This window comes from Anolis carolinensis, unplaced genomic scaffold (genome assembly GCF_035594765.1).
Source record: "Anolis carolinensis isolate JA03-04 unplaced genomic scaffold, rAnoCar3.1.pri scaffold_9, whole genome shotgun sequence".
NCBI lineage: Eukaryota > Metazoa > Chordata > Lepidosauria > Squamata > Dactyloidae > Anolis > Anolis carolinensis.
In genome coordinates this window covers 29,109,575-29,125,000 of record NW_026943820.1, presented here as the reverse complement: position 1 = coordinate 29,125,000, position 15,426 = coordinate 29,109,575, and the positions used below count along the sequence as shown (strand labels likewise).

General features: G+C 41.4%; 1 protein-coding gene across 1 annotated transcript in view; it reads left to right on the top strand.

The window, feature by feature from the left end:
* chst8 (carbohydrate sulfotransferase 8) overlaps positions 1-15,426 on the top strand; it is a 243,996-nt gene that overhangs the window by 54,418 nt on the left and 174,152 nt on the right. Inside the window, exon 2 of the mRNA XM_062961981.1 lies at positions 8,459-8,683. Within this exon, the coding sequence (XP_062818051.1) occupies positions 8,566-8,683 (118 nt within the window). The 5' untranslated portion in view covers positions 8,459-8,565. The remainder of the gene's footprint in view (positions 1-8,458; positions 8,684-15,426) is intronic.

Below are 15,426 nucleotides of genomic sequence, written 5' to 3'. Positions count from 1 at the left end.
CCAAAATATCACAATATATTGAAAACATTGACTACAAAAATGCCTTGGATAATTCAGAACCTTGGATAAGCGAGTCTTGGATAAGTGAGATTCTACTGTATGTCTAAACACATCAGGAGTTTTCCGGGCTGTCTGGTCATGTTCCAGAAGCATTCCCTCCTGATGTTTCACCCACATCCGTGGCAGGCATCCTCAGAAGTTGTGAGGTCTGTCGGAAACTATATCTGTGTAACGATGTAATAAGAGTAGTGAGACTGACAGAAAGAAAGCTATATGTCAACAGAGAAAAGAAAGGGAGGTTTTGAGAAGGAGCAAATGGTTACTAATGAGAAAGTGTTTGGAAAAAACTTCCCACGGAAAGGGGCCTTGATTCTAGCTTTAAGAGGAGCCGTTTCTGAGAGTGAGTTCAGAAGTGGTAACTTTGCTCATCGAGAGGTTTGATTCTTGTTTCATGGACTCTTGTTTCATGCCTCGTTCCTGTGGATTATCATATCATGTTCCTGAAAGCCTTGCGTCCCGAATCTCTTGTTCCAGTTCATGACTCTGTTCCTTGGACCAATTTTGACTCCCTTGTTTGAAGTTTATTCTTGCATTTGATTTTCATGGACCCTTGCTTCAAGACTCCCAAGTATCTTGTACCTGATGAACTAAAATCTTGTTTTATTGATTTGAACTTTGATTTGCTATTGCTTACATATATTCTTCAATAAACAACTTGCTTTGCTTATAGTCTGTGGCTCTGGCGTGGTTTTGAGATGTCTCGGCGGCCTAGGAGTGCAACAATACCATGCCTATCCATTCACAATCTGTCCTGTGTATTGATGTGCAGCAATGCGCAAGCCATGCTTATGTACCCACAATACATAAATGCAAGGGAGTCCTGCCATTTGGAAGGGAAGAATGCATTTCCACATTGGAGGATCCAAACGCCTGCTTGTTTCCAGAGAGGCCCTCATTTCCATATCTGAATATATATCTGCATCCATGTGTGTGTAATGCGTGCGCATCGCTCGGCTGAATGTTACTCAGGCAAGGATTGTCGCGCGGTGTGGGTCCCCCGTTTCCAACCGTTTCCTCATTAACTCGTGGGTGGCTGATGGGTGAGAGGCAGCCGCGTGGATTTCCAGAGCTCTTTTTAATTAGAGGTTTCGCGTTAACAACTCCAATCAAGATTAGCGGGGGACGGCTCGTCTCGGGATAATGCATGGGAGTCGAAAATCACCTTGACAAAACAGATGGGCCTCTCCGTCATTAGGAAGAAAGTGTTTGCGCTGTTTTCGTGACAGGCAAATTAGTCACCGGGACTTTAAAGATTAAGGGGACTTGCATTTGGCGGTGGCTGCCGTTTGGAGGAGAGGAGCAGCAGCCGTGGCGCATTTGCAGATCATAGAATAACGCTGTTTACATTTTGTTTTTGCATTCTTGCTTGTGCACTTTCCTAACTGCTTTCTTCAAACTTTGGAAAGCTCTTTGCGAGAGTTTCCTGAGTTCAAGGGAGCAAAAAAATGATAGGGCTCGGGCTGTGGCGCAGGCTGGAGAGCAAGCCAGCTGTAACCAGCTGCAATGAATCACTCTGACCAGGAGGTCATGAGTTCGAGGCCCTCTCGGAGCCTATGTTTGTCTTGTCTTTGTACTATATTAAAGGCATTGAATGTTTGCCTATATGTGTCATGTGATCCGCCCTGAGTCCCCTTCGGGGTGAGAAAGAAGGGCGGAATATAAATGCTGTAAATAAATAAATAAATAAATAAATAAATAAATAGGTTTCAATATCACCAATTGCATGAAAGATATATAAAAAAGATATGAGGGTGGGATTTGCAACCAAAAAAATCAGAACTGGAAAGAATATGGGAAAAGGGAAACAAAGGGTTCATCTCCAGATTATACAAATACATATTCAGTTACAACATGGAGGACAACAGAGTCAAGACAGTCATAATATCCTGGGCCAAGGACTTTGGTAGACGAATAGTATTTGAATATTTATTTATTTATTTACAGTACAGTAGAGTCTCACTTATCCAACATAAATGGACCGTCAGAACGTTGGATAAGAGAATATGTTGGATAATAAGGAGGGATTAAGGAAAAGCCTATTAAACATCAAATTAGGTTATGATTTTATAAATTAAGCACCAAAACATCATGTGATACAACAAATTTGACAGAAAAAAATAGTTCAATACGCAGTAATGCTATGTAGTAATTACTGTATTTACGAATTTAGCACCAAAATATCACAATGCATTGAAAACATTGACTACGAAAATGCGTTGGATAATCCAGAATGTTGGATAAGTGAGACTACTGTATATATTAAGTTATAACATGGAGGACAACAGAGTCAAGACAGTCATGATAATCCTAGGCCAAGGACCTCGGTAGACCAATAGAATTTGATTATTTATTTATTTACAGTATTTATATTCCGCCCTTCTCACCCCAATGGTTCAATATTCGCTCCAAAAGTAGGGGCGCTGGCACTTCGTTTCTAAAGTCATTTCCGATTTTTGAACCCAAAAATTCAAAACTTTATGAAAATTCGGAATATTCGTAATTAATTCATTAATGGCGGACGCGCATGTGCAATGTCGAAAAACAGTGCTGGGTGGGAACTTTAGAGGGCTCTCGCACTCTAATTTTTTGAGCTATCCTGATCAAATTTGGTACAGTGATAGAACACATTTAATACTGCTAGCTCACCAATTTCAGAACGTTTCTCTTATCCTCTGAGTTTTGGAGAATTTTCATAGTTTATGTAAGCAATGGGTCTTGTAGGACTGCACCCCACGGAAGCAAACACACACAACTCTCAAAGACATCCAATGCTGTGTAAATACCGTACATATTATAAGGTAGTGGATTTTGTCTATAGCGGAACAGGTTCAGTCGTAGGTCCTGGAGACTGTGTGGTAGATTGCAGTAGATTACAACTGGTTTCCTGAGTATTTCTCCAGTTTCGGATACCTTTCATCAGGTAATCTACAAAGTGCTTCTTAAATCCATTTTTGGTTGGAAAAGGTTGTAAATATTTGTTGAAGGGCTCTGCTTCTGCTTTGATTTATACACAAATAAAAATAAAAGGGAAAACTTCTGGTACTAAACTTACACATGAAGCCTAGACAATATAAACCATACATTAAATAGACATGGGTTGATTTTACCTGGACATTACTTTGACAGTATTTGGGACAATATAAAGACGTCTATAGGATGGGACACTACTATTAGAGACTCGTTTAGTTTAAATCCGGTTTAAATCTTACATGAATTTAGAGTACTGCTTGTTAACTGTAATGTTGTGATATATAAAAAAAGGTTGGTGTATATAAGCATTGTGTGACTCAAACGGGACATACTAATAGGTTGTATTAGAGACCATACTTTTTTTGTATATACAGTAGAGTCTCACTTATCCAACACTCGCTTATCCAACGTTCTGGATTATCCAACGCAGTTTTGTAGTCAATGTTTTCAATATATCGTGATATTTTGGTGCTAAATTCATAAATACAGTAATTACAACATAACATTACTGCGTATTGAACTACTTTTTCTGCCAAATTTGTTGTCTAACATGATGTTTTGGTGCTTCAACTGTAAAATCATAACCTAATTTGATGTTTAATAGGCTTTTCCTTAATGCCTCCTTATTATCCAACATATTCGCTTATCCAACATTCTGCCGGCCCATTTATGTTGGATAAGTGAGACCCTACTGTAGTAGCTAGTAGCTACAAGACAGAAGAGCTCTCCAAGGTGCTGAATGTAAGCTGGAGGCTAGTCTCTGCTTCTTTTCCCTCCTGAGACTAAAACCAGAAGTAAATCCAAATAATAATAATAATAATAATAATAATAATAATAATAAAACTTTATTTATACCCTGCCACCATCTCCCTGTGGGGACTCGGGGCGGCTCACAATGTTACAAAAGTAACAGCACAAATACATTAACAATACACACAGTTTAAAACACAGCTCACAGCTCACTGACTACTTTTTCTATCAAATTTGTTGTATAACAAGATGTTTTGGTGCTTAATTTGTAAAATCATAACCTCATTTGATGTTTAATAGGCTTTTTTCTTAACCCCTCCTTATTATCCAAGATATTCGCTTATCCAACGTTTTGCCAGCCCGTTTATCTTGGATAAGTGAGACTCTACTGTAGCAACAACAATAATAGAGTAAAATAATAAATGCAATAATATGTAATAGAGTAAAATAATAAATGTAATAATACTAATAATAACAGAGAAAATTAATAAATGTACCATATATACTTGAGTATAAGCTGACCCGAATATAAGCCAACCAGGACTCTCACCTGAGTATAAGCCGAGGAGGGCTTTTTCAGTCCTAAAAAAGGGCTGAAAACCACAGCTTATACTCGAGTATGTACGGTACAGTAGAGTCTCACTTATCCAACACTCGCTTATCCAACATTCTGGATTATCCAACGCATTTTTGTAGTCAATATTTTCAATATATCGTGACATTTTGGTGCTAAATTCATAAATACAGTAATTATTACATAGCATTACTGTGTATTGAACTACTTTTTCTACTTTGTCTAACATGATGTTTTGGTGCTTCATTTGTAAAATCATAACCTAATTTGATGTTTAATAGGCTTTTCCTTAATGCCTCCTTATTATCCAACATATTCGCTTATCCAACATTCTGCCGGCCCGTTTATGTTGGATAAGTGAGACTCTACTGTAATTCTTTTCCTGCTGCAGATCAATGGCATCTGCTGCAATTTTTCTCACATTTGCAAGTTAAATGATGGTTCCCTCCAATATGTGGCTAGTTTGGGGGACTTCTGATAAGGAAAGATGAGTTGTGGTTGTGTGCCTTCAAGCTGACCCTGTTTTGTGGTGATCCTAACATAATAAGCTCCATCATTTTCGTCATGATCCTCATCATTAATGATGCACCTTCTTCTCAAAAGCTGGACTCAGGGTGGTGAAAATATTCACTGTGAGTGCAGTGCTGTTGAAAACATGCAAGAAGTCACTACTGCCACGGAATTAAGCGATTAACGATATTAAAAGTATCTGCAATATTATAATGAAGATATGATGGAGAAGCGGGGGCCGGCGCAGGGCACAGGGGTCATCCTTAAGGGAAGGAGCTTTTTGGTCTCCGAGCAGCCGATGGCCCCGTCTCTCTCTTCCCTTCACCTCTGCAGCGGCGGAGGGCAACAGGGAGTTGAGAGATAATATCTGCATCGTTTCGGGTGAATTAATTAAGGCCAAACGGTCTTCTCATTTGCAATTTGCACGATTCCGGGGAGACTCCTGGAAGGCACTCGTTTGAGCAGCGGCAGCAACAACAGCACGCTCATGAGCGTTGTTTGGGTCCAAAAGTAATGCCAGGTCCTCATTGAGGTCCTTCAAAGCTTGCTCATTAGCTTGCTAATTGACGTGGCATGTTATTACAGAGATTAGTAACTCATGCGGCCAGAGGTAATTTACACCCTGGCACCTATGATTCTTTGTCATTTTTGATAGGGAAAACAGAGGTTTGTTTACTGGGTTTCAGAGCATCCTGGGTTGTAATAATATCTGGAAGTCGAAATTCAGATTTATTTATTTACAGTATTTATATTCAGCTCTTCTTTCTCACCCCGAAAGGGACTTAGGGCGGATCACAATGTACACATACATGGTAAACATTCAATGCCAGTAGACATATGACATATATAGACAGACACAGAGGCAATTTAACATTTTCCAGCTTCATGAGGGAATGCTCGATTCCGGCCACAGGGGGAGCTGCTGCTTTCATCATCCACTGTGACACTGAATCCCTCATGGAGTACTTCCTTATTCCTTTCGGCACACTGCTGGACATTTTTATGGTGTCATAAATTAGTTAAATTAGCCTCCCTGCATAAAGCGGTACCTAAATTTCCTACTTGACAGATGCAACTGTTTTTCGAGCTTCTTAGGTCAACAGCGAGCTAGGCTATTAATGTTTGGGTGCTCAATCTGTCCCAGGCTGGCTTTAAACTCATGCAGCTGCAATAAATCACTACTCACCGAGAGGTCATGGGATCGAAGCCAGCCTGCATCGGAGTGAGCTCCCGACCATTAATAGCCTAGCTCGCTGCCCACCTAAGCAGCTCGAAAAACAGTTGCATCTGTTGAGCAGAAAATTCTAGGTACTGCTTATGCGGGGAGGCTAATTTAACTAATTTACGACACCATAAAAACATCCAGCAGCATGCAGTAGAATGAGGAAGTACTCCATCTAGGACTCGGTGTCACAAGTGGACGGTGAAGCGGCAGCTCCCCCTGTGGTTGGAAACAAGCATACCCTCATGAAGCCGGAAGCTGGAAAATGTTAAATTGCCTCTGTGTCTGACTATGTGTTGTATGTCTAATGGCATTGAATGTTTGCCATGCATATGTGCATTGTGATCTGCCCTGAGTCCCTTTCGGATGAGAAGGGTGGAATATAAATACTGTAAATAATAATAATAATAATACAGTAGAGTCTCACTTATCCAAGCCTCGCTTATCCAAGCTTCTGGATAATCCAAGCCATTTTTGTAGTCAATGTTTTCAATATATCGTGATATTTTGGTGCTAAATTCGTAAATACAGTAATTACAACATAACATTACTGCGTATTGAACTACTTTTTCTGTCAAATTTGTTATATAACATGATGTTTTGGTGCTTAATTTGTAAAATCATAACCTAATTTGATGTTTAATAGGCTTTTTCTTAATCCCTCCTTATTATCCAAGATATTCGCTTATCCAAGCTTCTGCCGGCCCATTTAGCTTGGATAAGTGAGACTCTACTGTAATAATAATAATAATAATAATAATAATAATAATAATAATAATAATAATAATACGAAATCCAGCATATCTATCTTGTTTGCTGTGTCATACAATAATAATAATAATAATAATAATAATAATAATAATAATAATAATAATAATAAAACGCCTGGAGGGCCCAAGCTTTCCCATGGCTGCTTGAGTTGGTCACCCAGGGAATTTCCAGGGCCAAAAAGGGATTTGGTCCAAATCTAATGCTCAAATCACTACCCAAAACTAGAGTTGCCTCTATGGTGCCATAAATGCTGCATATTCATCCGGGGAGGCCGTGGCCTTCATGTGTGAACTTGCAGGGAAGATGCAATCAGGAAATCCGCTCAGCCGTCCCCAAAAGTCCCCAAGCGCCCATCGTAACCACTGCCGGTACCAACCATGCAGGCAGGCGGTGACATTTCCGAAATATCCCCGTTCCACTGAAAACGGCAGTAAAAAGGGACGATGATGTACCTGCTGTGGGAATTTACACCTCATTTGTGCTCAAGATTGCAGTCATAATTAAATAAATGCTTACATTTCTTGCTTTGGTTCCCTCCCTTGTCGAACAAGAGCGCACAATGCACAAGGGACTTAGTTCACTCTAGGACAGATATTATCGCAACGCTCTTTTGTGGCGTTTTGTTTTTAGGGGGAAGCGGAAATAAAGCACGTAGCCGCGTCGTGCAAGCTTTGGGGCAGAGGACTCCTTTGCTATAAAGGAAATAAAAATGATAGATATTCCAAGGCATACAAACTAGAAGGGATCGCGTGGGGAGTGTGAAACAGTCGGGCTTGTTTTTGAGTACTTCCTCATTCCTTTCTGCACACTGCTGGCAGTTTTTATGGTGTTGTAAATTAATTAAATTAGTCTTCCAGTATAAAGTGGTACCTAAATTTCCTACTTGGCAGATGCAACTGTCTTTCAAACTGCTTAGGTCAACAGTAAGCTAGGCTATTAATGGTCAGGAGTTCAATCCGACCCGGGCTGGTTTCGACTCATGACCTCATAAATTAGTTAAATTAACCTCCCCGCATAAAGTGGTACCTAAATTTTCTACTTGACAGATGCAACTGTCTTTCGAGCTGCTCAGGTCAACAGCGAGCTAGGCTATTAATGGTTGGGAGCTCAATCCAACCCGGGCTGGCCTCGAACTCATGACCTCATAAATTAATTAAATTACTCTCCCTACATAAAGTGGTACCTAAATTTCTTACTTGGCAGATATAACTAACTGTCTTTCGAGATGCTTGGGTCAACAGCGAGCTAGACTATTAATGGTCGGGAGCTCACTCCGACCCGGGTTGGCCTCAAACTCATGAGCTCGTAAATTAGTTAAATTAGCCTCCTCGCATAAAGCGGTACCTCAATTTCCTATTTGACAGATGCAACTGTCTCTTGAGCTACTTAGCTCAACAGCGAGCTAGGCTACTAATGGTTGGAAACTCACTTCGATCTGGGTTGGCTTCGAACTCATGACCTCTCGGTCAGTAGGGATTTATTGCAGCTGCGCCATAGCCTGGCTATTCTAATCAGGTCATAGGTGTGCATAACACATGTGTATATATATCACTAATCAGACCCTGGACACATTGAGACTCAGTGCTCCCTTTCCCCACCAGGTTGCATGGGAAAGCAAAGCCCGCGGAGACGATGACTGCAACTTTGGAGCCTTTGGAGCAAGGCAGCCTCCCTTCTTCTGGCGAGTCCCACCTGGATTGATTTCTGGATGTCAAGGATGAAGCTGACCTGCATGTTCTCCTTCATCCTGCTGTTCGGAGCAGCTGGCCTCGTGGTCTTCATCCATCTGCAAGACCCAGAAGAAATCATCCACCAGCAAACACCAGGTGAGTGATGCTTGAGATGATGATGTTTGGCTTGTGCTTTGGAGGCCCGTGTTTGCCCACGTTGTGAACTGAAGCAAGGCTTTGATACATTTCTGGGGAGAAGACCTTGGAAGGTCATGTTGGCTTGGAAGACCTTGGAAGGTCATATTGGCTTGGAAGACCTTGGAAGGTCATGTTGGCTTGGAAGACTTTGGAAGGTCATATTGGCTTGGAAGACCTTGGAAGGTCATGTTGGCTTGGAAGACTTTGGAAGGTCATATTGGCTTGGAAGACCTTGGAAGGTCATGTTGGCTTGGAAGACTTTGGAAGGTCATATTGGCTTGGAAGACCTTGGAAGGTCATGTTGGCTTGGAAGACCTTGAAATGTCATGTTGGCTTGGAAGACCTTGGAAGGTCATGTACATTGGCTTTTGCCTTTGCGTGAGAGCTGTAGAACCTGAGGATTGAACCAGCATCCGTTGTGCCACTGTTTATGTATCCTGTACACTTTCAGCCCCTCTATCTGATTTGAAGCCATGTGTCAATAGTAGGTTGCAAGTCACATGAATTGCATCCAAAAGATCCGAGCCCGGGACCCTTTTCTTAGCATAGCTTCTCTCACCAGACTTGGTCATTATGTGGGATGGGATTCCTTCTCTCAAATGTGTGGAGTTGTTTATGTGTGCACCTGTGGAAAAGATAATGCGCTCTATTTATATGTGCACCTGTGGAAAAGATAATGCAGTTTTTTTGGAGAGATGGATGATGGTGGAAAAGTTGCAAATGGAAGGAGATGAAGTACATTTTTCCTAGCCATAGCTTTGTTCAGGGCGAGCATCCCTTATCTGGAATTCCAAGACCCAAAATGTTCCAAAATTGTCTAAAATATGGCAGCTGAGAAAGTGACAACTTTGTTTTCTGATGGGACAGTGTGCACATACTTAAATTATTGAGAGTATTATGTGTAAATTTACCTTAAGGAGATGTGTATAAGAAACAATGAATTCCATGTCCAACCTACAAAATTATTTGATTATTATTACAGTTTGTTGTCAAATTACCTTCAGGAGATATGTATAAGAAACATTAATGAATTCCATGTCCCACCTACAAAATTATTATTATTATTATTATTATTATTATTATTATTATTATTACAGTATGTATCAAATTACCTTCAGGAGATGTGTATAAGAAACATTAATGAATTCCATGTCTCATCTACAAGATACGTTGTTGTTGTTGTTGTTGTTGTTGTTGTTGTTGTTATTATTATTATTATTACTACAGTAAGTAATTAACTTCAGGAGACGTATATAAGAAGCATCAATGAATTCCATGTCCCATCTACAAGATACATTTATTATTATTATTATTATTACAGTAATAATTAACTTCAGGAGATGTGTATAAGAAACAATGTATTCCATGTCCCACCTACAAGATACACTATAATAATAATAATAATAATAATAATAATAATAATAATAATAAAAAATAACAACAGCAACAACAACAATACAGTAAGGTTTTGCTTATCCAAACTTCACTCATCTAACGTTCTGTATTATCCAACGCCGTCTGCCTTTTAGCAAATATTCCAAACTGCAAAACGCATCTGGTCCCAAGGATTACAGATAAGGGATATAGAACGTGTCTTAGTACATAGGAAAATGTGTATTATTTTGTGCATTGCTCCAGATTTGCCCGTTTGGAAATGAATGCAGAAAGAGCACTGTGTCAAAGAGGGCACTGAAATAAGTGTTCGGTTTGTGCATCACAAACACTTGAATCTTCTGCGTTGAGTTATATATATATTGCAGGAAGACGTTGTGTCCGTGGCTATTTGGTTGCATGTTGAGACTCTCCTTTGCACCTGAAGTGTTCTTCCAAGTGCTATCTTTTCCTCAAATGCTCTGCAGAGTTATATTTGGAGGAGAGAGCCATTGCTCACGCTTAATGCATACCGTCCGGTTTAATTTGGGACGTTGTAGTTTATAATGCCAGGTTAATAAAGGACGGGTCCTTTCCGTTCCTTCGAAAGGCTTATTCACCGCCTTGCAACCGCGGAGGGAACCCCTCGACGTAACTACTACTTAACGCTGGAACAAAATGGGAGCCGTAAAACTTTAAGTAATGCTTGCATTACTCCCCGTCAGCAAAGCGCTCCCGACAGGAGCTGTTTGTGTTGATTTGTTACCACTCATTTATCCCTTCCCTGCGCCTTCTCGCCGCAACCTAATTGTAATCCTGTACTGGGAAAGCAATATCAAAGTCATTTTCCACAACATTAGTTACAATTTTCTTCTGATCCTTCGCGCGAAACGAGCCCATCCTGTTGGCTGCTCCGAACGCATAAACCTTGATTACATTTATCTGTTGCAAACAGGGGGTTTACAGTATATATTATGTCTATGCTGCTCCGGATGCGGGATGTTGTTGCATTTGTCTTGCTTTCTCCCTTTGCGATTGACGCAACGCTCCTACCCTGGTCGTTCTTTTGCAATGTGCGCACATTGTTTACAAAAAGCACAGAACATGGGATTTTTTTTTGCGCACTTCCATGAAGGATAAGGCCTTTTGGTTGGCTCTCTCAGATCCTGGTTGCTTCATCCACAGGAGACCATGGTAGGGATCTTATTTACTTAGGTGATCTCTCGTAGTTCGAGGAAGATGGTGGATGCGTAGGTGACTGTGGAGTCCTATTCTTGACCCGCATGTTTTTCCAGATGGAAGGCAGTCCTGGTCAGGGTTGGCTTAACGCACCTTCTTCCTCTCGGCACATATCTCCCTTTTGCCCTCCATTCATGCCTCTTCGAATTCCACAGCACTGCTGGTCACAGGTGACCTCCAGTTAGAGTGCTCCAGGGCCAGGGCTTCCCAGTTCTCTCATATTTATTTATTTATTTATTTATTTATTTATGTATTAGCAACATTTATATCCCACCCTTCTCACCCCGATGGGGATTCAGGGTGGCTTACAAGTTATGTATACATACAATATATTATATTATTAGTATTATTAGTATGGTGTCTATGTCACAGTTTTTAAGGTTGGGTTTGAGCCCATCTTTCAATCTCTTTTCCTGTCCACCAACGTTTTCCTGTCCACCAAAGTCCACCATTTCCGTTCCCTTGGCATCCACCTCTCCATTAAAGTCAACATTGACACTGAAATATAACACTGCCCGAGCTCTGCAAGTGCAGCATATTTACAAATGAAGCAGAGAGTGTTTGAGGATCGGGACATCTGTATGGAGACCAAGGTGCTTGTTTATGAAGCTTGTTTATAAAGGTTTGGGAGGTTTCCCCTCCCAAACCTCTCCACCAATGTTTTCCTGTCCATCAACGTCCACCACCACTCCCTTGGTAGCCACCTCACCCCAAAAGTCAATATTGACGCTGAAATACAACACCGCCCGAGCTCTGCAAGTGCAGCATTGCTGCAACATCTGTAGACAATCCACGTTTCGCACTCATAGAACAGGGTTGGGAGGAGAATAGCTTTATAAACAAGCCCCTTGGTCTCCCTACGGATGTCCCGATCCTCAAACAATTTCTGTTTCATTTGGAGAAATGCTGCACTCTCAGAGTTCAGGCGGTGTTGTATTTCAGCATCAGTGTTGACTTTTATGGAGAGGTGGTCTAATGTTACACCATCAATCTGTATTCCTGGCCTTGCAGTGGGATTGGCTGGTGTCTTTTGCTGGAAGCGTACTTTGGTTTTCTCGATGTTCAATGAGAGGCCGAGCTTCTCGTATGCTTCTGCAAAGGTGTTTAGAGTGGCTTGAAGATCTTCTTCTGAATGCACACACATTACGTTATCATCGACATATTGGAGTTCTATAACAGATGTTGTTGTGACCTTAGTTTGGGCTTTCAGTCTGCTGAGGTTAAATAGCTTGCCATCTGTCCGATACATGATTTCCACTCTGGTAGGAAGCTTCCCATCAACAAGATGAAGTATCATAGCGATAAACATGGGAAATAAGGTTGGGACAATGACACATCTCTGTTTGATACCTGATTCCACCTTAAATGGGTCACTTTGGGAGCCATTGCTGTCCAGCAAACGGCAAAGTAGGGGTCTAAATACTAATGAACGTTGGAGCGAAATTGTTAGGACGCAGCCCAATGTTCTGAAATTTTCATATTTGCTAAGCAAGGAAAACATTGGACACAGCTGACTGCGCCAGCTGCCAAAATATGTCCAACACTTTGTTTTGCTGGTTCTGAGCATTGTTAGCAATCATGGACCTTGACCTTAAGTCCCAATTTGGGGAAATGGTGGTGATAAAATCATAGATTTGGAAGGGACCCCAATCGCCATTTAGTCCAACTCTTTGCAATGCAATCAAAGCACATGATGATGATGATCTACTTGTTTCTAATCAAATTGGCTGCTATGCTTGTGTTTGTGAGTGTCTAAAATGTCATCGTGGGGCTGTTGTACTCTGGCTGTGAGACACCTTTTCACCCAGCACTGAATACAACAGTTTATCAAGAAAAGCATGTATAAATCCCAGGAACTACAACTCCCAAATGACAAAATCAATCCGCTCCCAACCCCACCAGTATTCAAATTTGGATGTATCAGTGCCAAATGTGGCCCAGTGAATGAAAATACATCCTGCATATCAGATATTTACATTACGATTCATAATAGTGGCAAAATGACAGTTGTGAAGTAGCAACAAAAATAATTTTATGATTGGGGGTCACCACAACATGAGGAACTGCATTAAGTGGTCGTGACATTAGGAAGATTGAGAACCAATAGTCAAATAGTGTTTGCTTTTTGTGTAGTTCTTAATATCATTTATATTTAGGGAGAGTTCAGGTCTGGTTTGCTGCTAAGCGTAAATTGTGTGCCCAGTTGCAAAACATTGCTATTCGGCACACACACAAAGCCTGCACAGCATAAACAATGTGTAACTCTGCAGACAGAGATTCGTGCGACACAACCCCCTTGTAGAGGATTTCGGCAGCGGCAACCTTGCAGCAAGAAGGTGGGATCAAAAAGCCAACTCCGCAAGGAATTCAGCAGGCAGGGAGCTCTCTTTTGTCCTTTCGGTGTCCAACTCTGAGCAAACTTTGATCAGAGCAGAGCGGGGCCTTGTTAGCTTTGCAGAAGCTTCCCGCAAAGTTGTTCAGAAGGCACGGCCAGGACTCCCGTCTCCGGGTCAGACTCAGGTCGGGGAACTCATAATCCTTTAATGCCAACTATAACACATCCGTGCTTGACAAAGAAATATACGAGGGTTGAATGAAAAGTAATGCCTCCACCTTCGTTACGTGGGTTTGGATGGGAATATTTTAATTAATCCAACACAGAAATATACCTTAAAATGTGCTCTTTAACGACCACTATTCACTTTTCCACATCATCACCAGACAATTGGATACATTTCTGCCAACAATGAACAAGTTTTCTGAAGCCGTCACGGAAGAAGTCGACACTCTGTTTCCGCAACCGGCGTCCCGCAGTCCCCATCGTGCACCTTACTTGCCCAACGGCGTACAGTACTTGCATCAACACAATCACCATACACAGCTTGCGTTCTCTGATGAATCTCCTTTGGGGTGACACCTTCTGCAGGGTTCCATACTTCGCACTTTAGCAACACAGCCGTTCAATGCTAAGGCTTCCCGCCAAATGGAACTGTAGAGGAGAGTCTACTGAACAAGCCAGTACCTGCCGCTTACCAGGACTGCCATCTGTTGAGAAGTTACGAAGGTGGAGGCATTACTTTTCATTCAACCCTCATATATTATCCAGGTCCAGTGCTCCCACCTCTGCCCGGACTCAGATATTTTGTGTCAGTGGCACAAAATATTGGTATCTATTTTTGTTTTGAAATTGACCTGTAGCTGCTGCATTTCCCACCCTCGGCTTATACTTGAGTCAATACGTTTTCCCAGTTTTTTGTGGTAAAATTAGGTGCCTCGGCTTATCTTCGGGTCAGCTTGTACTCGAGTATATACGTTAAGTGAAGTTGCTGCCCATATAAGAACTATTAGTTTTGGCATGGACTTTTTTTGTTGTTGAGGAATCTGTTGTGGAGAAAATGGCATGTGTTGTCAAGGGATTCTTGGGAGGCCGAGCTGTGTTCGCCTATGCGCTCTGCTGTCTATTTAGATGCTCTGCTTTGCTTGCAATGCCCCAAACCGCGCCTCATAGTCATTCAAGGAATCTTGTTCCGTTTCTTTGTTGTCTGGCAGCAAATGTGACATTTGAAGCTATGCTGGCTCTCTCCGTGGTGTCTTTCTCTTGGCAGGTTGAAGACACTTCTCTTTCAATGCCCCTTTGGGAGCGCATTGTTTATGAGCAAAAGCCTTTCAAGAATGCGCTCAGAGCTTCTTTTGCCTTTTAATGGATACATCTTCGTTGGCTTTTACTTCTACTGAGACATGAAATGTTTGAAACCCGAAACATTTTGCATATCAGGGTTTTCTTTTTCCAGATTTTGGAATACCAGGTCTAAATCCAAAATCTGGACCAAAGTAGAGCCAAAACTCTTCTGCCATGCTGGGGAAAAGTGGTTCAGTCTGATGATGAAGGGGGATTTGGGTTTATGCAGGCTGACCAAAGCAATGCTGATGAGGGAAATGTCAAAGGCTTTGATGATGGGAATGTTGAAGGCTCCAAATTGTCAGAGAGGCCGCAGGATAGCGAGGAAACAGAAACTAATGATAAGGGTGACCTTTCACAGGATTTGGAACATCAACAGAGTATAGAACATCAACAAGACCCAGGTGTCCCT